Source organism: Amaranthus tricolor, chromosome 10, assembly GCF_026212465.1.
Source record: "Amaranthus tricolor cultivar Red isolate AtriRed21 chromosome 10, ASM2621246v1, whole genome shotgun sequence".
NCBI lineage: Eukaryota > Viridiplantae > Streptophyta > Magnoliopsida > Caryophyllales > Amaranthaceae > Amaranthus > Amaranthus tricolor.
The window spans coordinates 22,526,464-22,551,101 of NC_080056.1; the positions used below are offsets into that span (position 1 = coordinate 22,526,464).

The following is a 24,638-nucleotide window of genomic DNA, read 5'->3' on the forward strand; positions in this document are numbered from 1 at the left end:
CTGGTATATTTGCACACCATCTTTTAATTTTGTGGTTTATCTTAACTCTTATTTGAATACATTCCATAGATATATATGCTTTTGTAATTTATAACTATTGCACACTTGCACTCGATCCTTTTCTAAGGTTCACCAAATGGGTGGCTATTTAGATTTCTGCATGGGATGAGAAAATTTTCATGTAGACTAGACATAAGATTATAAAACTTTTGGTCGAGATGACATATAGCTTACAATCTAACCCCAATATGACTCAACCGAGAAATAAGATCTGATTCGACTCCATGAAAAACAAACTCGACCAGTGAAACATAATTCGCTAGTTAGTTCGCCTTTTGGATTCTCGATTCGCTCAAAATGGTTCAAAAGTAGCCTAAAATCGACCATAATTCTTTTTTTTGATTCGCGATTCGCAAGGCCGATTAGTGAAGCATGTGACACTGAACTCGACTCTGAGTTTGATTTTATAATTTGACTCCGAATAAACATGGATCAGAGTCGGATCTTAGAAAAATCTAGTTATCGGACTTTGACCCCCTTCGACTCTATCTATTCAACTTCAACCGATAAATAGGTTTCTTGTTTTGTTAAAAACAAATTTGTATATTCTAAATTGATATAAATATATTAATGTGCTTATTTCGACTCTAGTTTCCATATTCATTGTTAGTAGTAGAGATATTAGACTTCGTCTTAGAAGAATCCTTCTCTAAACTCTGACAATGTTAAAAAATGTGGATGCACCTTCAAGTCTATTGGTTCATTAAATTCAATACTATTCAATTTGATATATATATTTTGCTAGCATATACATATAATAGATTACATATTAAAGGTATTATATTATTATTTTTTAATTGTCAATCATGTCATACATATATTTGATGGAGAGAATGTAAGGCTTATTAAAAAATAATAATACGCAAGATTAATTGTATAAGTCTTGACTCTTGACTAAAATTGTCTCATTATTATATTGGTTTTTTATGGTATAAATTATGTCAAAATATTATAATGAAATTGAGCATTGAAATTAAAATAAAATAGATTATGGTTGAGATTTTACCAAGTCTGATTAGTTGATAATATAATAGGTCATAGTTGACGAAGTTCAATCAATTAAGTTTTACAAAACTTAATGATAAACCAAAATTAGATTAGTCGAGTAAATAAAATAAATTAATGGTTGATAGTCTTTTCTTAGGGGTAACACATGGAGCGATTTGATTGTATCGTGTATGAAGAGTTAGATCTTGCTTCAAATTTTTTTTTTTGATTATGTTAGAATATCAATGGTGTTTAATTGCTTTTCAAAGTGGTACTTGGTACATCAACTCTCTTTATTTGATGGTGGTTGATGAATGATTATTATATCTTTTCATGAAGTTAATTTGTGTAGCTATTGTTTTTTTTGAGTGGAATTTTTGAAATAAAAACTTTCAAGAAAGAAATTTTTGTCATGAACACGATCGGCACAAGGTAGGGGCAAGCTGGGCCAACGCCCAGGGCCCATAAAAAATATTGGAATTTGCTTTTGTGCGGATTTGAACACAGACTTATTGTGTGAAAGATACGATAGTTAAACCACTAAGTGTAGTCATAATGCTTGTATTTAATACAATGTTTATTGATTATAAACATGTATAGTGTAATAATTAAATTATGGTGTACACAATTGCACTTGCATGGAATTTAAGTGGACTTTAACTCATTAAATTTTGTTTAATATTCCTTATAATAACTTATAATTTTCTTGTGAGTTTTCTTTTTGTATGATTATAAGTCTCATAAATATATATGAACTTCTTAATTTTTCCAATCTGTTTCCTTTTTATATTGTTTTGCTTATGTGTTTATTTGACTAAACTTGTATTTTTTGGTTTTGAGTTAATTAAAATTGTGGGCGTTTAATATTTTTTCTTTCAGTTTTGGATAATAAATACAATTATTCTATTAACTTATATGTGGACCTTATAGAGTTGTAACATTCCAATTTATAAATTTCACTTGTACGGGGCTAAGAGGATCTTTAGTTGTGCAACCCGTTTTTCAAATCATGCTTTGTCTTGTCCTTGTTAATATAATTCTATGTTTATTTGCTGAATTAACTTTTGCTTTGGTTAATAGTATCTTGATTTTGATTTTGTTATGGTTGATTTTGCATTGAAAATTTCTCTTAGAAAAATCTTTTTGGATTTTATATTATGTAGTTGTGCGTACATCCAACATTATGGGTATAGAATTTTTTAATGTATGTTTTGTATTCCTTTATTTTTTTTAGTTATATACTTCCTTTGTTTTTTTATTTGCACCCTAGGACAATTTGGCACTCTTAATGAATGTCACTTAATTTTCATATTGTTAATCTAAAAGGTTAAAACATTGTTATGTGGGACCTTGTTAGAATCGTCTCAATGTAAATTTTATTGATTTTTACCCTTTTGCTTGTGGTTTTAGATAGTTATTGTCAGTCTATCACGTGATCAAGATGTTCCTCACTAGGTATGATAATCACTTATCTAGAAATCCTTTTTTCTCACGTAAAATCTACTTATTGTTTGAAACATATTTTGTGCATGGTTTCATTGTAGGACTGAGTATGACAGAGGAGTCAATACCTTCTCACCTGAAGGCCGATTGTTTCAGGTTGAGTATGCTATTGAGGCTATCAAGGTATATTGTTCACTTTGTAGCTTATACTAGCTTTTGATGGGATTGGGGAGGAAGCATGGATGAGAGGAAGTTGTGGAGGGCTAATACTCTAATATGGAAACCACTAAGTTGTTTATTTCTTCATCTTGCCTATATGCAGCTCGGTTCTACAGCAATTGGGATAAAGACCAAGGATGGTGTTGTGCTTGCTGTCGAAAAACGTATCACATCTCCATTGTTGGTATCCTTCTATCCGTTGAACTAATCATGGCTTATATTGAGTTTTTAGCGTTACTGGCTTTAGATTTGTTATTTTACAAAAATGTTGAGCCTGAAGATATTTTTGAGTATGAGTTCGCTATCTAGTACCATATGCTACTTTTACTATGAATGTTCTGTAGAATATTTGTTCATCTGACCAATGTATTCTTTTTAGGATTTAGCCATTTTAGTGGTCTTGGAGTATCTTATTGATGTTTGGATCAAGGGCCAATTAGAACAAAATTTCTTGGTTATAACAAGGATAAAAATACTGGTTTTGGTTTCAAAATTGGAGTGGTAATGTGAAGATTTATTATGGTGATGTGACTTTTTAATAGCTTAACAAAAATCAACTCTTCGATATGTAGTTTGAAGTATATTTTAGTTGCTGGGAATTAGTTAGAGTTTCATGATTGATGAGTCACAATCACAAATATGACGTGCTACTTCAATGTATGACATCTCTATTTTTTGAACATAAACACTAAATTTGGGCCGGCTTATGCACCCGGATACGGCAAACTTCGTTGAGGTGCAAATATGTGAATGAGATGATTTTTTTTCGGTGTCGGAAGGTGCCTTTTGAATTCCACGGCACAAAGCAATGTTGAGTTGGACAATCAAATTTGTGTTGGACACTTGGACACCAAGTAGCTATTATAGATTTAAAGCCCCCTTTCCCAATTATATAAGCATGTGGCCTGATATGATACCACTAGATACTGTTTTGGCAAGCTGAAAACCACTCCACCCTCATTTATTGACATGGAGAAAGATGGGTTGTCTTTTGTAGAACATATTGCTCAAAGATTACTATCTTGTCGAACTCGAAAAATCCAATTTTTTTTGTTTGTATCGAGAAAGAAGGGGGTAATCTTCTAGCTTGTAGTAGCGATGCAATGATGAATTAGGTGTTTTAACCATGAAACTTAGGAACCTTTAAGAGCTAGTTACTCATGGTATTTTGACTTATGTGATATGATTTATCCGAGTTAAAGTGTTACCAATGTACTTTTAAGCGGAAAGAGACAAGTCTATATATCATCATCATTATCATCATCATACTTAGTGTATCCCGCTCATATAAGCTATGATCAAGGTCTGAGGAGGAATAGAAAATGGCAAACCGTACCCTTATCGAATGAGGCTGCGAGGTTTAATAATTTCCATATAATTGAGCATTACCTTGTTTGTGTAGGCTGGAAGTAGCTCTCTACGCAAACGAATATTTCGTTTCGTTTTTGTTTCGAGTCAATGTAGTGCTCATTTTATATCATATCATATGTTGCCAATATTTTAAATTTTGAAGAAATTGGTCAACATTGTAAAAACCTCTTCCCTAGTACGGATTGTGAGCAATAACATAAGCTATTGTTAGTTGTTACCCCCCTCTTAAAATGGACATGATAATTTGATGTTTTGTTGGTTTTATTGGTTTTATTTGGTGGATAGAGTGTTTCTTTGTGTGCCTAGGGCTCTGGTGTCCGTACTTCCCTAATAGCTCATAAATAGTTTTTGTTAATTGCTTGTGCTCTGAAGTTGGCTTGCTTTCTAGTTTTAGTTGTCATCTCTTGAAGAAAAGGCACCTTTTTGTGTTCTGAATGTTGGAGCAACCTTGTTTTTGTGTTCTAAATGTTGGAGCAACCTTACATTTTGGCATATTGTTTTTTAGTGGAACATTTATTTTTTTACTTGGACGAGAGTACTTTCTTAACATTCATACACATGTTCAAAATAAAGAATATGAGGTTTGTTCCCTAAAAAATTGTTTTTGACATGGAATTAGAACAATGCCTTATTGATGCCTACGATCATCAAAATTTTTGGGTATACCTTAGTTATAAATTGTTCATGCCAAAACCTGTGTAACCTTTTGAATTTTTTGAATCTTGTGCTTTGGCCCAAGCATGCCTTGTGCACCTAATGCCTCTCATTTCACCTTGTGCATGTCCTATGCATCTTTTGAGCTACACCGAGACCATATATAGCATCTTTTATCGTGCTTTTGTGCCCTGTGCCTAGCACAATTTTCAGAGAAAGGGGCATACACATCATGTTTGATGGCCAGGAATCATGATTGCACCCTTTATACTTTATTGTTATTCATTATTTTTATCTAGTTGACAAAGATAATTCCAAGGCTTCAATTCTTCTGAATTTTATCAGGAGCCTAGTAGTGTTGAGAAAATCATGGAAATTGATGAGCATATAGGCTGTGCAATGAGTGGATTGATTGCCGATGCCCGCACACTAGTTGAGCATGCACGAATGGAGACTCAGGTACTTATTAGTCATCATTTTACAATGATGGCCATGTGGTATGGTGACTAATTGTTCCCTTTTTGGTGTTCTTTTTTTGTTATTTTGGTTCGTGATTGCAACACAATTTGGAACAGAATCATAGGTTCTCTTATGGTGAACCAATGACTGTTGAGTCAACTACTCAAGCTCTATGTGATCTAGCACTTCGTTTTGGAGAAGGAGATGAAGAGTCAATGGTAAGTAGTGTTTTTCTTTCAAAATGACGTAGTTGTCTGGTTATGGTTAGGTATGGGGTATTCTATTCCAGTAAATTATTGGAGAATCTATCTGAAGTTTGATTGTCACATAATTTTTCTGGTGGAGGCTTGTTCTCACTCTTAGTGATATGCATTATCTAGGTTTTCAAGCTGTTCAAGTGTTGTATTACAAATTTACAACTATATAAAATCTGTTGTTGATGTAGTTGTGTTTGTGCAGTCTCGCCCTTTTGGTGTATCTCTTCTCATCGCAGGTCATGATGAAAATGGCCCGAGCCTGTAAGCATAAATTCCTCTGGAATTTGATTGGTTCTTATAGTTTTTTCTTTGAATACTATTTCTACAAAGCTCTGTGCCTCATTCTATGCTAGACGTTTACTTTTTTCTGTTATTATTATGTAGATATTACACAGATCCATCTGGTACGTTTTGGCAGTGCAGTGCAAAGGCAATTGGTTCTGGTTCTGAAGGTGCAGATAGCTCCTTGCAGGAGCAATACAGAAAGGTACTTTTCTTCTCTAGTATGTATTGAAGTAAGAATGTAAGATTTGGTCATCTTGGTAGCTGGGATTTTTGTAACTTAAAACACATTGTGACATCAATTTCCTAATTTATTGATGGGAAGTGGCATTGTCGAAGAAGTTAGTACATGAGAGCATCTTTTTGTGCTTTAATGAGATCATTATAATACACTGAATCAACTATATGGTGAAACAAAAGATGGAAGTCATTACATGTAGTGTGACAGAAGACTTCCCTTTTGAAAACTGTCTTTTATTTCTGACAATTATGTCAACTTTCTAATATTTTCCTTCCATGATGGGCACTACTATGATTACTGACACTTATAACTCAACTCACTACTCATAAGGTTTAGCCTTGCTCTTAGTGTGAAAAGTTTACGTGTGATTCAAAGTGTGAAGATTGTTTTAATTAGTTAACTTATTGCAACTAATTTAGTTATGTGAGATTACATGGGAGTAAGTACTACCAAAGTTGTTAAAATTGGATTTCTACTTGGAATTATTCAGAGATGTAGAATCAAATCGCTAGAATCGAATCGTATACAATAAACTTAAATTTGCTATCTAGTCATAATTATTTATCTCAAAAGTTAAATGAATTAAAGTTTTTACTTCATTTTTAAGAATGCAATGAAAAAATATTTAATAATTAGTTTAAATCTTCATATCGATGAAAGATAACACATAAGAAAAATTAATAAAAAATAAAATAAATTATAGAATCGGATCGTTAAATCGTAGCATTGTAGAATCGTGTTATGATTCTACCTTTACAAATTATATTTTAATTAGAATCGTAAGATTCTACCAATTTACGATTTTACCTACGATTCGAATCGCTTGCTTGTTTTTGGATCATAAAAATTGTATAATGTAGATCATAATTGTGATTTTAGTGGCAATGAGTACTACAAAGTTACTGAATTTTACTGGAAGTAGATTATTGTTGGGAGTCCTATTGATGCAGATGAGGCACACTGTGGAACACCTTTACTTTTATTAGCATTCGTAAGTCGCATTGTTTCATCAGACGTTGAATTTTTTTATGCAAGAGAGGGTTGCAGATCTATTTTGAGTTTGGAAGAGGATTTGATAGACCATTAAACTTAAAACAGAGTACAAATCCGGAAGAGAGGTTGACCTTGAATCTTCTTCCTATTCAGCTTTTATATAATTATGCATGGGAATAAACAAGGATTATATCTTAGATGGATTTCAAAATATGTAAGCACTAGTTCCTTTGCGCAAAGTATGCAGCTTCTCTTAGGAGACCTGCATATGAAATCACTCTTGACATAAGGGGGTATCAAGGCCAAAAGTCAAAAATCACTCTCTCCTTTGCAAAGTAATCTTATTAGTTTCTTGCTCATGAATACCTTGGCTTTACTTACACTTAATAGAAGATGCTAAATGGAATAGAGCAGGGAGATCGGATAAGAATGTCTACATTTGTAAAAACGGGACAAGTCCTCGTCGAACCCATATCCTGAGAATATTATAAAGCGATGCTACTCATTAACACCGACTCTTTTCTGTTGTAGGACTTAAGTTTCCAAGAAGCTGAGACCATGGCACTATCCATATTAAAACAGGTTATGGAAGAAAAGGTAGGCCCTAACAAAAAAATGTGATTGTTGAGTGGTTAGCTTAAGTGCATGTGCATCTAATGAATAGTCTCCTGTTTTACTTGTTAGGTAACTCCAAACAACGTTGACATTGCAAAGGTTTCCCCAACATACCACTTGTATTCTCCAGCCGAAGTAGAGGCTGTCATTAGTCGCTTGTAAGCACGCTGTTAAAACTGTAGTGGCTCCTCAAATTAATGTCTGCCGCTTTGCTACTCTCTCTCTGCAAGCAACTTCTTCAGTTTGTTTTTGAATATACTCCACTTTGTGTTCCTTTCCAATTTCAATATAAACTACATATGGCATTTATTTATTAGTGATACTTTACTTTTCAAAATTTTGAAGTATTCGTGTAACTATTGGTTTTTGAATATACTCTTGAAATATAAATAAAGAAGTATTAATTTACAAAAGATATGTAAGGTTATGTTTGTTAACAAGTTTTTCATTTCAAATTATAGATTTTATTTATAAAATCATTAATGACGAATTTGAAAATGACATGGCATTCTCAAAATTTCATCTTTAACTACATTTTTAACAATGGGGGATTTGAAATCCAAATTTGATTTTTTCATATTTGTTAAAAAATAAATTTGAGTCAAGTAGCATAAAGGGAACTCCTACAGTATTGTTTCGGTCATTTGAGCTTTTTGGGTGGGGTTGAAAGTGTTAGTCCATCTATGATGGGTACAATGCGGGCAAGACCAAGACAAAAAGTACCAGTTAATTGTGGTGGCATTCTTTACGTCGTCGAGTGAGAGTATGTGTTCTTGTCATGAGAACCTGAGGCAGCCTGCAAATATGGTCCAACGGGGATTGGCTTAGCGTGCTTGTAAGTGCTAAAATTCTAGATTGATGACCTCAGACTTTTACAATTGAGTAATCGTTTGTTAGAGGAGTTGAGCTTTTAATAAGACTCGTAGAAAAAATCTTACATGTTGCATTGTTTCATTCTTTATGCTTTGTTTTTGACCTCAAGCACTTGAATAAGTGCATGTATCATTTATTTTTTACTTCGATTTAAATCAGAATTAAACATGGACTAAAAGCTGTGATTTTGTGGGGACTATAGCTGCGGTTTCATAAAACTGTAGCATATAGCCTTCTTTTTTGTTTTTTTAAATAATTAAAATATTACTTTCTCCGTTCTTTTTTGATCTTGCACATTACTATAACGGGTAGTTTCAAAAGTTCTTCCACTTTAGAATACTTTCTATTTTTAGAAAGTTTTTATCCCACTTTTACCCCTAAACCCCCCCCTCCCATTTCTTTTAATGTACCCCTTTTTTTATTTATAATTATTTTCTCTCTCATACTTTCAATACAATCATTACTTTACACTGCTATTTAATTAAAATAATACTCACTACAACCTCATACTTCCAATACAATCATTACTTCACATTACTATTTAATTAAAATAATACCCACTACAACCTAAAGATTCTATCTTCCTTAATATTTGTGAAACACCCAAAGTGAAAGATCAAAATAGAACGGAGGGAGTACTAAATAACAATTATTATATATATATATATATATATATATATAACAGTACATCATAGTCAATAACGTCAACCCGTTAAATTATGTAGCTCAATAATCACCAAATAAAATATCTAGGATCGAAAACTTTTAATTAATGTATAATAATAATAATAATAATAATAATAATAATAATAATAATAATAATAATAGAACAAAATTATATTACAATATAATTTACTAAATTCAGTTATATTACAGTATAATACAAACTATATAACTGTATATAATACAAAACTAAGTGATATTACAATATAATTTACAAAACTAAGGTTACTTGGCATGTCATTTCTCACATAAGCTCATGTTTTCAAGATTAACTATTACAAAACTACACCGGTTACCAATTAGTGTTTCTTGCCAAGTTACCAAATCAAAATCGACTTAGTTTTTACAAGTAAGTGGCTTAAAATGTCGTTAAAAGACTACTTGACATGTAATTTGACAAATATGCCTATTTTTTCTAGCCTAACTATGTTAAAACTATAATGGTTACTAATTAGTATTGAATGCCAAATTTCATATCAAACAAACTAGTTTTACCTATTTTAAGAAAATTAATAGCTTAAATAACACTTAAAAGGCTACTATACATGAAATTTCGTACATATGCCTATCCTTTGAAGCCCAACTATTTGAAAACAACAATTGTTACTTATTAGTGTTGCATTTCAAGTATTATCTCAAACAAATCAAGTATACCTAGCTTATACAAGTTAGTGGCTTTAGGCTAACCACTCATTTCTATCTTCAACTTGTTTATTGTCTCATTCTCCAATTCAATTTCTCTTTTCACTAAATTTCACCCTACGTGCAAAATGAGAAGGACATAGGGAGTAATATTTACTAATTAGTGTTGTATGCTAAGTTTCATATTAAACAAATCAAATTTGATGTAGTTTATGCAAGTTAGTGACTAAAAAGCACTAAAAAAGTCTACTTGACATGTAATTTCGCACATATGTCTATTTTTTAATGTCTAACTATTTCAAGACTATAATAGTTACAAATCAATATAGCATGTCAAATTTCATGTCAAACAAATAAAGCTTGACCTAGTTTATGCAAGTGGGTGGTTTGAAAAACTATTAAAAAGACTACTTAACAAGTAATATTGCACATGTGTCATTGTTTCAAGGTTAACCATTTTAAAACTATAATGATTACTAATTAGTGTTGCATGTAAAGTTTTTAACCTAATTTATGCATGTTAGCGGCTTGGAAAGCCTTCTAAAGGTTACTTGATATGTAATTTTGCACATATTCCTAATTTTTTAAGTCTAAGTATGTTATGAATGGTAGTATACTAATGATCATGAATGGTAGTATACTAATGTGTGACTTGAGTGCACTTTAATGGGATGAATTCATGAGTGTGACTCTTGATTATTTGGTAACTAAATGGGTGCAATTATGTGTGGAGTATTGATGAAGAATTATGGGTGTTAATGAGGTTTAATGAAGAATATGTAAGGGTTGATTTGTGATGCTCGAACAAAGTTACTGTCAGAAGATCTGAAGGGTCGCTCGACCTACTCGCTCGACCGAGCAAGCTCTCCGCTCGACCGAGCGAGCTCCGCTCGACCGAGCGAGTCCTTTTTTGGTTAGTCGAGCAGTCAGACAGAATGCTCCAGATTATGCTGCTTCTCGCTCGACCGAGCCGCTCGACCCGAGCGAGCTCTCTGTTCCGGTCGAGCGAAGTCTCTGATGTGCATGGGATGCTTGTTTTCGACCTTTCAACTCCTTAGACTTAATTCTTAGTATTCATTACTCAATATTAACTATGTAATTATGTGAGCCATTCATCTTCAAGTACCTAGTACTATAAATAGGGCTCTCATACCCACACTTCATGTATGAGAAACACATCAAACACAACCCCTAAGCCAAACACATAGCCTATTGTTGTTATCTCTATCCCAATTGTAATTCTTCATATTTTGAAGTGTTGTTTGTATTCATTTGATATAATATAAACATAAACTACACACCACGGAGGACGTAGCCATCATTGGGTGAACCTCCTTAAATCTTTGTGTCCTTGTTTGTTACTTTGTCAATCTTATTTTGTTCATTGTTGTTTGTTCTTATCATCGCAAAGCATTAGGCGATCGTTTTTCAATTGGTATCAGAGCCAAGGTGTTTTTGCGGTGTTTTAAGAAATCATTGCTTGAAAATCATGACTACAATGAAGCTCGATATTGAGAAGTTTGACAGGAATGTAAACTTTGGCTTGTGGCAAGTCAAAATGAGAGCCATTTTGGTTCAAAATGGTGTACACAAGGCAATTGGTGGTATAGAGATGATGCCGGAAGGAATGTCCGCATCAAGATGGGAAGAGATAGACACAAAGGCGTTATCCGCAATCCAATTATGCTTATCCAATGAAGTTCTTAGAGAGGTTGTTAAAGAAACTACAACCAAGAGTATGTGGGAGAAATTGGAATCACTCTACATGGCCAAGAGTGTTACCAATAGGCTACTTTTGAAGAGTAGACTCTACGACTTACGCTTGGAGGAAGGTAAACCTTTGAAACCTCATTTGGATGAGTTTTGCTCCATTGTCATGGATTTGCAAAACATTGATGTTAAGCTTGATGATGAAGACTTGGCTATTTATCTTTTATGTTCTTTACCCCCCTCTTATAAAAACTTTAGAGAAACTCTACTTTATGGTAGAGATAATTTGAGTTGTGATGATGTGAAGAATGCCTTGACTCAAAGGGATCTTATTGATACTCAATTATCACAAAAGTCACCAAGCAATGCTAGTGACGGTTTGTTTGTAAGAGGAAGGTCACAAGAGAAAGGTTCCACTAGTGGAAATAAGGGTAAAGGAAGGTCAAAGTCCGTGAGGCCAAACAAAAATAAGACTTGCAACTATTGCAAGCTTAAGGGCCACATCAAGAAGGATTGTTGGAAGCTTAAGAGAAAGCTTGATGAAGAGGCAAGGGAAGGAACTAGCAATGCAAATGCTAGTTACGTTAATGATAGTGATGATGGCGATGTGCTTGTTGCCACTCATGAGTACAAAGGTAATGATGATTGGATTCTTGATTCGGGTTGCACATTTCACATGACTCCCAACAAAACTTTCTTCCATACTTATGAAAGTGTTGATGGGGGAAATGTTACCATGGGGAACAACACCACTTGTAAGGTTGTTGGAATTGGGAGCATTAGGGTGAAGATGTTCGATGGAATCGTGAGAACCTTAACCGATGTAAGGTATGTCCCGGGTTTGAAAAAGAATCTTTTATCTTTAGGTACTCTTGATAAGATCGGATGTAGAATCACATGTGAAGGTGGAGTTATGAAGGTAGCTAAGGGTTCACTAGTGGTGATGAAGGGGAAGTTGAATGGGGGTTTATATGCTCTTCAAGGTTCAACTATACTTGGCTCAGCAAATGTATCCACAAGCACAATGTCCGATCGTGACACCAAACTATGGCATTTGAGACTTGGTCACATGAGCGAAAGAGGTATGTTTGAACTCTCTAAACAAGGTTTATTTGATGGTAAAAATTTTGGGAACCTTGGTTTTTGTGAAAATTGTGTTTATGGGAAACACAAGAGAGTTAGTTTTAAACCCGCCATCCACAACACTAAGGGGATTTTAGATTATGTCCATTCCGATTTGTGGGGACCTTCACGAACCCCCTCCCTTAGTGGTTGTAGCTACATGTTGACCTTTATTGATGATTTCTCTAGAAAAGTTTGGTGTTATTTTATAAAGCATAAAAATGAAGTTTTTGATGTCTTCTTGGAATGGAAGAAGATGATTGAAAAGAAAGCCGGTAGGAGCATCAAGACCTTGAGAACTGACAATGGTCTTGAATTTGTTGATAGTAGATTTCTCAAATATTGTTCTAATGAGGGTATCGTTAGACATAGAACTTGTGCAGGTCGTCCTCAACAAAATGGTGTTGCGGAGAGGATGAATAAAACGTTGTTAGAAAGGGCAAGATGCATGCTTAATCAAGCAAACTTGGGGAAGCAATTTTGGGCCGAAGCGGTAGCTACGGCATGTTATTTGATCAACCGTTCTCCTAATACCGCCTTGAAGTTCAAGTCGCCACAAGAGGTGTGGTACAACACTCCGGTAAATTATTCTAGTCTTAGGGTCTTTGGTTGTCCAGCTTATTTTCATGTAAATGATGGTAAGTTAGAACCTAGAGCTAGAAAAGGTATTTTTGTGGGATATGGAGTGGGTGTAAAGGGGTATAGGGTATGGTGTAATGATTCAAAGAAAATTATTGTTTCTAGAGATGTTGTTTTTGATGAAGATAGCATGCTTGTATCTAATATTGATGTACCTTTTAATAATGATGGTAATGAAGCACAAGTGGAGGTTGAATCTTCCAATGTTGATGATGAGAAAGACAATGATGTTCAACAAAGGTCTCCTCCTTTGTCCACAACTAGGCAAAGAAGGAAGATCGTGGCTCCAAGGAGGTATATTGAAGAGTGTGACTTTGTTGCTTATGCTCTCAACATTGCTAGTGAAGTCGAAGGGTTAAATGAACCAAGTACGTACAAGGAGGCTATGGTCTCAAATGACTCAAGCAAGTGGTTGATTGCTATGAAACAAGAGATGGAGTCTCTTGCGAAGAATGGAACTTGGGATATCGTTGTTGCACCAAAGAAAAAGAAGATTGTGGGGTGCAAGTGGATATTCAAGAGGAAGGAGGGTCCTTCAAGTGATATTCCTCCTATCTACAAAGCAAGGGTTGTTGCTAAGGGATATTCTCAAATTGAGGGTATTGATTTTCACGAAGTTTTCTCTCCGGTCGTGAAGCACTCTTCTATTAGAGCATTGCTTGCTTTGGTGGCGATGGAGGATTTGGAGTTACATCAATTGGATGTAAAGACGGCTTTTCTTCACGGTGAGCTTGAAGAAGAAATATTCATGAAGCAACCGGAAGGTTTTGAGGTAGCCGATAAGGAGAATCATGTGTGTAGATTGAAGAGGTCATTGTATGGGTTGAAGCAATCTCCAAGGCAATGGTACAAAAGGTTTGATTCCTTTATGATTTCACATGATTTTATTAGAAGTTCTTACGATAGCTGTGTGTATCTTAAGAAGTTTGAAGATGGTTCTTTACTATATTTGCTCTTATATGTTGATGATATGCTAGTAGCATGTAGCTCTTTGCTTAAGGTGGAGAACTTGAAAGAGTTGCTTTCAAGTGAGTTTGATATGAAAGATCTTGGTGAAGCCAAGAAGATTCTTGGGATGGAGATTTTGAGAGATCGGGCTAAGGGTGTCTTATACCTCAGTCAAAGAAAGTACATAGAGAAAGTTGTTCAACGTTTCTCCATGGATGATGCTAAAGGTGTGTCTACTCCTCTTGCTTCTCATTTTAAATTGTCCAAGAATTTGAGTCCACAAACTAAAGAGGAAGAAGAGCAAATGGTAAGAATTCCATATACTAGTGCCGTTGGTAGCGTTATGTATGCTATGGTGTGTTCTAGGCCCGACATTGCTCATGTGGTGAGTTTGGTGAGTAGATATATGTCTAATCCGGGTAAGGGACATTGGGAGGCACTAAAATGGCTTTTGAGGTATTTAAAAGATACTTCAAATGTTTGTCTCATGTATGGGAAAAATTCAAGTGAGCTAACCGGGTTTTGTGACTCAGATTATGGTGGTGATCTAGATAATAGAAAGTCCACAAGTGGGTTCGTGTTTACTTTGGGTGGTTCGGCGATTAGTTGGCAATCATCTTTGCAAGATGTGGTTGCTCTTTCTACAACCGAAGCGGAGTACATAGCCGTGGCCGAGTCATTCAAAGAGGCAAAATACAATGAGGTGTGTGAAGTAAGTGTGCATTGTGATAGTCAAAGTGCAATTCATTTGGCTAGAAATCAAAATACATTTCATAGAAGGTCCAAGCACATCGATATTAAGTATAACTTTATCCGGGATGAAGTTGAGCACAAAAGGGTGTTATTGAAGAAGATTGACACTACGGAAAATCCGGCCGACATGATGACAAAGTCATTACCTACTACCAAGTTTGAATTATGTGTTGACTTGGTAGGTTTAGCTCCTTGCTTGAGGTAGTGCCCTCTTGGGCATTTTTGAGGTGTGTATGTTTTTATTATGAAGTGAATTGTTGTTGTGACTTGGGTGAACTCAAGTCAAGGTGGAGATTGTTATGAATGGTAGTATACTAATGATCATGAATGGTAGTATACTAATGTGTGACTTGAGTGCACTTTAATGGGATGAATTCATGAGTGTGACTCTTGATTATTTGGTAACTAAATGGGTGCAATTATGTGTGGAGTATTGATGAAGAATTATGGGTGTTAATGAGGTTTAATGAAGAATATGTAAGGGTTGATTTGTGATGCTCGAACAAAGTTACTGTCAGAAGATCTGAAGGGTCGCTCGACCTACTTGCTCGACCGAGCAAGCTCTCCGCTCGACCGAGCGAGTCCTTTTTTGGTTAGTCGAGCAGTCAAACAGAATGATCCAGATTATGCTGCTTCTCGCTCGACCGAGCCGCTCGACCCGAGCGAGCTCTCTGTTCCGGTCGAGCGAAGTCTCTGATGTGCATGGGATGCTTGTTTTCGACCTTTCAACTCCTTAGACTTAATTCTTAGTATTCATTACTCAATATTAACTATGTAATTATGTGAGCCATTCATCTTCAAGTACCTAGTACTATAAATAGGGCTCTCATACCCACACTTCATGTATGAGAAACACATCAAACACAACCCCTAAGCCAAACACATAGCCTATTGTTGTTATCTCTATCCCAATTGTAATTCTTCATATTTTGAAGTGTTGTTTGTATTCATTTGATATAATATAAACATAAACTACACACCACGGAGGACGTAGCCATCATTGGGTGAACCTCCTTAAATCTTTGTGTCCTTGTTTGTTACTTTGTCAATCTTATTTTGTTCATTGTTGTTTGTTCTTATCATCGCAAAGCATTAGGCGATCGTTTTTCAATTGGTATCAGAGCCAAGGTGTTTTTGCGGTGTTTTAAGAAATCATTGCTTGAAAATCATGACTACAATGAAGCTCGATATTGAGAAGTTTGACAGGAATGTAAACTTTGGCTTGTGGCAAGTCAAAATGAGAGCCATTTTGGTTCAAAATGGTGTACACAAGGCAATTGGTGGTATAGAGATGATGCCGGAAGGAATGTCCGCATCAAGATGGGAAGAGATAGACACAAAGGCGTTATCCGCAATCCAATTATGCTTATCCAATGAAGTTCTTAGAGAGGTTGTTAAAGAAACTACAACCAAGAGTATGTGGGAGAAATTGGAATCACTCTACATGGCCAAGAGTGTTACCAATAGGCTACTTTTGAAGAGTAGACTCTACGACTTACGCTTGGAGGAAGGTAAACCTTTGAAACCTCATTTGGATGAGTTTTGCTCCATTGTCATGGATTTGCAAAACATTGATGTTAAGCTTGATGATGAAGACTTGGCTATTTATCTTTTATGTTCTTTACCCCCCTCTTATAAAAACTTTAGAGAAACTCTACTTTATGGTAGAGATAATTTGAGTTGTGATGATGTGAAGAATGCCTTGACTCAAAGGGATCTTATTGATACTCAATTATCACAAAAGTCACCAAGCAATGCTAGTGACGGTTTGTTTGTAAGAGGAAGGTCACAAGAGAAAGGTTCCACTAGTGGAAATAAGGGTAAAGGAAGGTCAAAGTCCGTGAGGCCAAACAAAAATAAGACTTGCAACTATTGCAAGCTTAAGGGCCACATCAAGAAGGATTGTTGGAAGCTTAAGAGAAAGCTTGATGAAGAGGCAAGGGAAGGAACTAGCAATGCAAATGCTAGTTACGTTAATGATAGTGATGATGGCGATGTGCTTGTTGCCACTCATGAGTACAAAGGTAATGATGATTGGATTCTTGATTCGGGTTGCACATTTCACATGACTCCCAACAAAACTTTCTTCCATACTTATGAAAGTGTTGATGGGGGAAATGTTACCATGGGGAACAACACCACTTGTAAGGTTGTTGGAATTGGGAGCATTAGGGTGAAGATGTTCGATGGAATCGTGAGAACCTTAACCGATGTAAGGTATGTCCCGGGTTTGAAAAAGAATCTTTTATCTTTAGGTACTCTTGATAAGATCGGATGTAGAATCACATGTGAAGGTGGAGTTATGAAGGTAGCTAAGGGTTCACTAGTGGTGATGAAGGGGAAGTTGAATGGGGGTTTATATGCTCTTCAAGGTTCAACTATACTTGGCTCAGCAAATGTATCCACAAGCACAATGTCCGATCGTGACACCAAACTATGGCATTTGAGACTTGGTCACATGAGCGAAAGAGGTATGTTTGAACTCTCTAAACAAGGTTTATTTGATGGTAAAAATTTTGGGAACCTTGGTTTTTGTGAAAATTGTGTTTATGGGAAACACAAGAGAGTTAGTTTTAAACCCGCCATCCACAACACTAAGGGGATTTTAGATTATGTCCATTCCGATTTGTGGGGACCTTCACGAACCCCCTCCCTTAGTGGTTGTAGCTACATGTTGACCTTTATTGATGATTTCTCTAGAAAAGTTTGGTGTTATTTTATAAAGCATAAAAATGAAGTTTTTGATGTCTTCTTGGAATGGAAGAAGATGATTGAAAAGAAAGCCGGTAGGAGCATCAAGACCTTGAGAACTGACAATGGTCTTGAATTTGTTGATAGTAGATTTCTCAAATATTGTTCTAATGAGGGTATCGTTAGACATAGAACTTGTGCAGGTCGTCCTCAACAAAATGGTGTTGCGGAGAGGATGAATAAAACGTTGTTAGAAAGGGCAAGATGCATGCTTAATCAAGCAAACTTGGGGAAGCAATTTTGGGCCGAAGCGGTAGCTACGGCATGTTATTTGATCAACCGTTCTCCTAATACCGCCTTGAAGTTCAAGTCGCCACAAGAGGTGTGGTACAACACTCCGGTAAATTATTCTAGTCTTAGGGTCTTTGGTTGTCCAGCTTATTTTCATGTAAATGATGGTAAGTTAGAACCTAGAGCTAGAAAAGGTATTTTTGTGGGATATGGAGTGGGTGTAAAGGGGTATAGGGTATGGTGTAATGATTCAAAGAAAATTATTGTTTCTAGAGATGTTGTTTTTGATGAAGATAGCATGCTTGTATCTAATATTGATGTACCTTTTAATAATGATGGTAATGAAGCACAAGTGGAGGTTGAATCTTCCAATGTTGATGATGAGAAAGACAATGATGTTCAACAAAGGTCTCCTCCTTTGTCCACAACTAGGCAAAGAAGGAAGATCGTGGCTCCAAGGAGGTATATTGAAGAGTGTGACTTTGTTGCTTATGCTCTCAACATTGCTAGTGAAGTCGAAGGGTTAAATGAACCAAGTACGTACAAGGAGGCTATGGTCTCAAATGACTCAAGCAAGTGGTTGATTGCTATGAAACAAGAGATGGAGTCTCTTGCGAAGAATGGAACTTGGGATATCGTTGTTGCACCAAAGAAAAAGAAGATTGTGGGGTGCAAGTGGATATTCAAGAGGAAGGAGGGTCCTTCAAGTGATATTCCTCCCATCTACAAAGCAAGGGTTGTTGCTAAGGGATATTCTCAAATTGAGAGTATTGATTTTCACGAAGTTTTCTCTCCGGTCGTGAAGCACTCTTCTATTAGAGCATTGCTTGCTTTGGTGGCGATGGAGGATTTGGAGTTACATCAATTGGATGTAAAGACGGCTTTTCTTCACGGTGAGCTTGAAGAAGAAATATTCATGAAGCAACCGGAAGGTTTTGAGGTAGCCGGTAAGGAGAATCATGTGTGTAGATTGAAGAGGTCATTGTATGGGTTGAAGCAATCTCCAAGGCAATGGTACAAAAGGTTTGATTCCTTTATGATTTCACATGATTTTATTAGAAGTTCTTACGATAGCTGTGTGTATCTTAAGAAGTTTGAAGATGGTTCTTTACTATATTTGCTCTTATATGTTGATGATATGCTAGTAGCATGTAGCTCTTTGCTTAAGGTGGAGAACTTGAAAGAGTTGCTTTCAAGTGAGTTTGATATGAAAGATCTTGGTGAAGCCAAGAAGATTCTTGGGATGGAGATTTTGAGAGATCGGGCTAAGGGTGTCTTATACCTCAGTCAAAGAAAGTACATAGAGAAAGTTGTTCAACGTTTCTCCATGGATGATGCTAAAGGTGTGTCTACTCCTCTTGCTTCTCATTTTAAATTGTCCAAGAATTTGAGTCCACAAACTAAAGAGGAAGAAGAGCAAATGGTAAGAATTCCATATACTAGTGCCGTTGGTAGCGTTATGTATGCTATTGTGTAAATAGGCCCGACATTGCTCATGTGGTGAGTTTGGTGAGTAGATATATGTCTAATCCGGGTAAGGGACATTGGGAGGCACTAAAATGGCTTTTGAGGTATTTAAAAGATACTTCAAATGTTTGTCTCATGTATGGGAAAAATTCAAGTGAGCTAACCGGGTTTTGTGACTCAGATTATGGTGGTGATCTAGATAATAGAAAGTCCACAAGTGGGTTCGTGTTTACTTTGGGTGGTTCGGCGATTAGTTGGCAATCATCTTTGCAAGATGTGGTTGCTCTTTCTACAACCGAAGCGGAGTACATAGCCGTGGCCGAGTCATTCAAAGAGGCAAAATACAATGAGGTGTGTGAAGTAAGTGTGCATTGTGATAGTCAAAGTGCAATTCATTTGGCTAGAAATCAAAATACATTTCATAGAAGGTCCAAGCACATCGATATTAAGTATAACTTTATCCGGGATGAAGTTGTGCACAAAAGGGTGTTATTGAAGAAGATTGACACTACGGAAAATCCGGCCGACATGATGACAAAGTCATTACCTACTACCAAGTTTGAATTATGTGTTGACTTGGTAGGTTTAGCTCCTTGCTTGAGGTAGTGCCCTCTTGGGCATTTTTGAGGTGTGTATGTTTTTATTATGAAGTGAATTGTTGTTGTGACTTGGGTGAACTCAAGTCAAGGTGGAGATTGTTATGAATGGTAGTATACTAATGATCATGAATGGTAGTATACTAATGTGTGACTTGAGTGCACTTTAATGGGATGAATTCATGAGTGTGACTCTTGATTATTTGGTAACTAAATGGGTGCAATTATGTGTGGAGTATTGATGAAGAATTATGGGTGTTAATGAGGTTTAATGAAGAATATGTAAGGGTTGATTTGTGATGCTCGAACAAAGTTACTGTCAGAAGATCTGAAGGGTCGCTCGACCTACTCGCTCGACCGAGCAAGCTCTCCGCTCGACCGAGCGAGTCCTTTTTTGGTTAGTCGAGCAGTCAGACAGAATGCTCCAGATTATGCTGCTTCTCGCTCGACCGAGCCGCTCGACCCGAGCGAGCTCTCTGTTCCGGTCGAGCGAAGTCTCTGATGTGCATGGGATGCTTGTTTTCGACCTTTCAACTCCTTAGACTTAATTCTTAGTATTCATTACTCAATATTAACTATGTAATTATGTGAGCCATTCATCTTCAAGTACCTAGTACTATAAATAGGGCTCTCATACCCACACTTCATGTATGAGAAACACATCAAACACAACCCCTAAGCCAAACACATAGCCTATTGTTGTTATCTCTATCCCAATTGTAATTCTTCATATTTTGAAGTGTTGTTTGTATTCATTTGATATAATATAAACATAAACTACACACCACGGAGGACGTAGCCATCATTGGGTGAACCTCCTTAAATCTTTGTGTCCTTGTTTGTTACTTTGTCAATCTTATTTTGTTCATTGTTGTTTGTTCTTATCATCGCAAAGCATTAGGCGATCGTTTTTCAAAGTATTTGAACCAATTGTTCTCTTTCCCTCAAATCTTCGTACATGTCGAGAGGTAGACATGTCGAGCGGTAAAAAGTCCAATAGGTTTTTTCATGGCCGTATATTAAGCTATGAAATTTCTATCTCATCGCTCACAGCCACTAGAATCATTCTACTCTTAGAGTCGAATTAGTTACTTTATTATGTAAAAGCCCCTTTCCATGTCAATATGTGTCTAAATCCCAAGCCCTAAACTTAGTTTATTGATAGTTAGTCCTTGTTACTCAAAGTATTACCAATTCAACCAACCCATAAAAATAAATATCTAAAATAATCAGTCAATTTGAAATTCCCGATTTCTCAACGAAAATTACCTGTACTACCTTTTTTCCATTTAGTGAAATAAACCTTTTTATGGATTATTAAAGCTTGTCCTCGGCTCCCTCATGAAAAATTGCATTACAAGGGGGAGCAACCAATATTCTTTGTTCAAATTGAGTCCATTCTAATAACAATATATATTTACATTAAAATAGACCATTTAAAAACCCAAAAATATACAAAACCCATTTAAAAACTCATAATATAAACTTGAAAATATATAAATTAGTACAATATTGTTCATTCACATTCCACATCAAAAGTAGTACAAACACACGCAACACATAACACATCAAAATAACATTGAATAATATAAAAATAACATTGAAAATGTCTTACTATATAATTAAAATGAATTATGAAAATAAGGTCATCCACACCAAAATACAAAAAGCATTCATATATATAAAAATTACACACAACTTCACAAAAAAATAAAAATAAAAACAATAATAAAATTACCTTAATGGCGTTTCAATGGAAGTGGATACGGAGTGTAGTTTTTTCAATGAAGAATTAAAGAAGACTAAGGAAAGAAGAAGTGTTGCATTTTAATAGAAGAAGCAAGATGGAAGAGCTTATTAAGTTGAAGAAGCAAGTATAAATTAATTGAAAGGCAATAAGGCCTTAGGATTTTTTTAATTATTTTATTATGCTTTCTATATCATCATATCCTTGATTTTTGTAGCAGATATGCTGCTGAATTTCCCACTCATATTTTTAAATATTATTTATTGTTTTTTTATCTTATTTTTAATGTAACATCTAAATTTCCTTTCATCTTTTGCAATTTTAGTTTCGTATAACGGATCGAATATTAAGTGATGTTACGTTTGAGGATCCTACTGAGTGATGGGTTCAGACAAATGATAAGCATTGCTCCTACTGGTAGAGCATACCATCCCTTTAACTAGTCATTAGATGTATTCTTGGCAAAACTTAGGGACATGTTCTACCCATAAACCTTATGGCAAAATTTAGCGACATGTTCTACCCATAAACCTTACAAGAGTAGAAGGAGACTAAATTTCTTTAATTGGAAAGGCATGGTTGATAAGTGTATGATTTTACACTTATTTGTCTTCTATGGGGTGTATCTAGAATATTAAATAGTAAGTTTTGAGGACAAAAGTGATGAAAATAAGCTAGAATAGGTACATATGCTATTTTGTACCATTTGGTGTCTTTGTGGATATTTTTGGATATATTCAAGCTACTTTTGATCACTCCGTTCCTAGTTAAAGTCCACCAAACATCAAGAAAACAAATATGCATAATTGGGACAACATTTAAAGGCTTATGGATCATGTATTGAGTTTGAAAATATCTTGAATACTATTTGAAGCCTCTGATTCTAGTTGAAGATAGTCTTTGTCGAGATTGATCTCAGACTTAATCGAGATTAGCTATTGCGTCCACTGTCAAGTCATTGCTCTAAGTATCGGTCGAGACTAACCAATCTCGGTCGAGACTGATTGTAATGAAAAAGTCACTGCCAAACTTAAGTTTAAACTTCGATCGAATTGTTTGATTTCGGTCGAGACTAGGTCGAGACTAAATCGAGACTGAGTTGAGACTACACAATTTCGCCCAAAACTACTACGGTGAAGAATTTGTAAAGTTGTCTCAGAAATTAAGAAGCATTAAGAAGAGCTTAAAGAAAGGGTAATCTTGATCTGACGTCTATAAATAAAACCTGCATTTCCCTTATCCCTAAGGGGGTGTTTGGTATGAGGGATTTGAGGAAGGGAATGAGACTTTGTTTCAAATATAAGTCCAACTCTCTATTTGTTTAGAGAGAATGGGAATAGGGAATGAGACTAAAATGGAAGAAGTCCCAAAGAAAAAAGGGATGAAACTTTTTTATTTTTAAAGTCTCAACTTAAAAGTTTCATCTTAAAGTCTCACAAGTCTTATTCCCTTGTGCCAAACACCCCTAAAATTAATGAACCAAAAATGATGTCTGATTATCGTCCTATTAGCTGCAGCAATGTAATTTACAAAATTGTCTCAAAAGTGGTGGCAAATAAACTCAAAGGGTTTTTAGGGGATATTATTTATGTGAACTAGAGTGCTTTCGTATCTAGGAGATTGATTACGGATAATGCCCTTCTTGCTTTTGAAGCCTTTCATGCAATGAATAGATGGGGAAATGGGGGGGGGGGGGGAAGTAGCTTTTGCCCTTAAGCTGGATATGAGTAAAGCATATGATAGGGTTGAGCGGTGTTTGTTTGAGAGAGTGATGCTTAAGATGGGTTTTAGTGCTACTTGGGTTCGTCGCATTACGAGTTGCATTTCTAGTGTGTCTTTCTCCTTTAAGATCAATGGGAAAGTGTGTGAAGACATTGTTCTTTCTAGAGGTCTGAGACCGGGTGATTTGATATCTCCGTACCTTTTTATTATCTGCGCTGAGGCTTTTTCAAAGTTGATTTCTTGTTGCATTGATAAGCGGGATATTAATTGTATTCGTATTTGTTGGGGTGCCCTTATTTAATTTCATTTATTCTTTGCAGATGACAGTATTTTGTTTGCTAAAGCATCAGTGCAGGTGTGCTCAGAAGTAGCGAATATTATTAGAAAGTATGAGAGAGCGTTTGGTCAAAAAGTAAATTATGATAAGACCAAAATCTCCTTTAGCAAAGGTGTACATCATTAGTTAAGGAAAAACATTATGGATATCCTGGGGGTGTGAAGGATGTGATCGTCATGTGAAGTATTTGGGTTTACCTACAGTTATCGGCCGCTCAAAGAAGAAAATCTTTTCGTGCTTAAAGGATCGGGTATGGAAGAAGCTTTAAGGGTGGAAAGAGAAATTCTTGTCAAGAGTAGGTAAAGGAGTGCTTTTCAAATCGGTTATCCAAGCCATTCCTATTTATATCATGAGCATATTTAGTTTACCTTATGGTTTGATCGATGAGATCCATGCTATGTTTGCAAAATTCTGGTGGGGATCTAGCAATGAACGTAGGAAGATTCACTGCATAATTGGAGTCATATGTGCTTACCAAAGGCAAAGGGTAGAATGGGTTTTTGTGATCTCAAATGTTTTAATTCCACCTTGCTTGCTAAACAGTCTTGGCATTTGCTTGAGGGTACAAACCCCCTCCTCTTGAATGTTCTCAAAGCACGTTATTTTAAGAACACATCTGTGTTGGAGGCGTAAGGAGGTTACGACCTGAGCTTTACATGGAGTAGTATTTGGGGTGCAAAATCCTTACTTGTTGAGGGGTTAGGTTGGCGTATTGGCAACGGTCTTAATGTTCGAGTGTGGCATGACACATGGATTGCGAAGGGGTAAAGGTTGATTACTCCCAATATACAGCCGG

At 35.7% G+C, this 24,638-nt stretch overlaps 1 protein-coding gene across 7 annotated transcripts in view; it reads left to right on the forward strand.

Moving 5' to 3' along the window:
- The window catches only part of LOC130825423 (proteasome subunit alpha type-5-like), a 9,391-nt gene extending 1,397 nt beyond the window's left edge, over positions 1-7,994 (forward strand). For 5 of the 7 annotated variants that reach the window (XM_057690646.1, XM_057690649.1, XM_057690651.1 and 2 more), the window contains exons 2-10: positions 2,458-2,502; positions 2,592-2,673; positions 2,813-2,893; positions 5,080-5,193; positions 5,310-5,411; positions 5,653-5,711; positions 5,835-5,937; positions 7,498-7,563; positions 7,651-7,994. In XM_057690646.1, the coding sequence (XP_057546629.1) occupies positions 2,489-2,502; positions 2,592-2,673; positions 2,813-2,893; positions 5,080-5,193; positions 5,310-5,411; positions 5,653-5,711; positions 5,835-5,937; positions 7,498-7,563; positions 7,651-7,743 (714 nt within the window). In that variant the 5' untranslated portion in view covers positions 2,458-2,488 and the 3' untranslated portion in view covers positions 7,744-7,994. The remainder of the gene's footprint in view (positions 1-2,457; positions 2,503-2,591; positions 2,674-2,812; positions 2,894-5,079; positions 5,194-5,309; positions 5,412-5,652; positions 5,712-5,834; positions 5,938-7,497; positions 7,564-7,650) is intronic. The other 2 variants (XM_057690644.1, XM_057690650.1) reach the window with 1 other exon arrangement.
- The last annotated feature ends 16,644 nt before the right edge of the window (positions 7,995-24,638 follow it).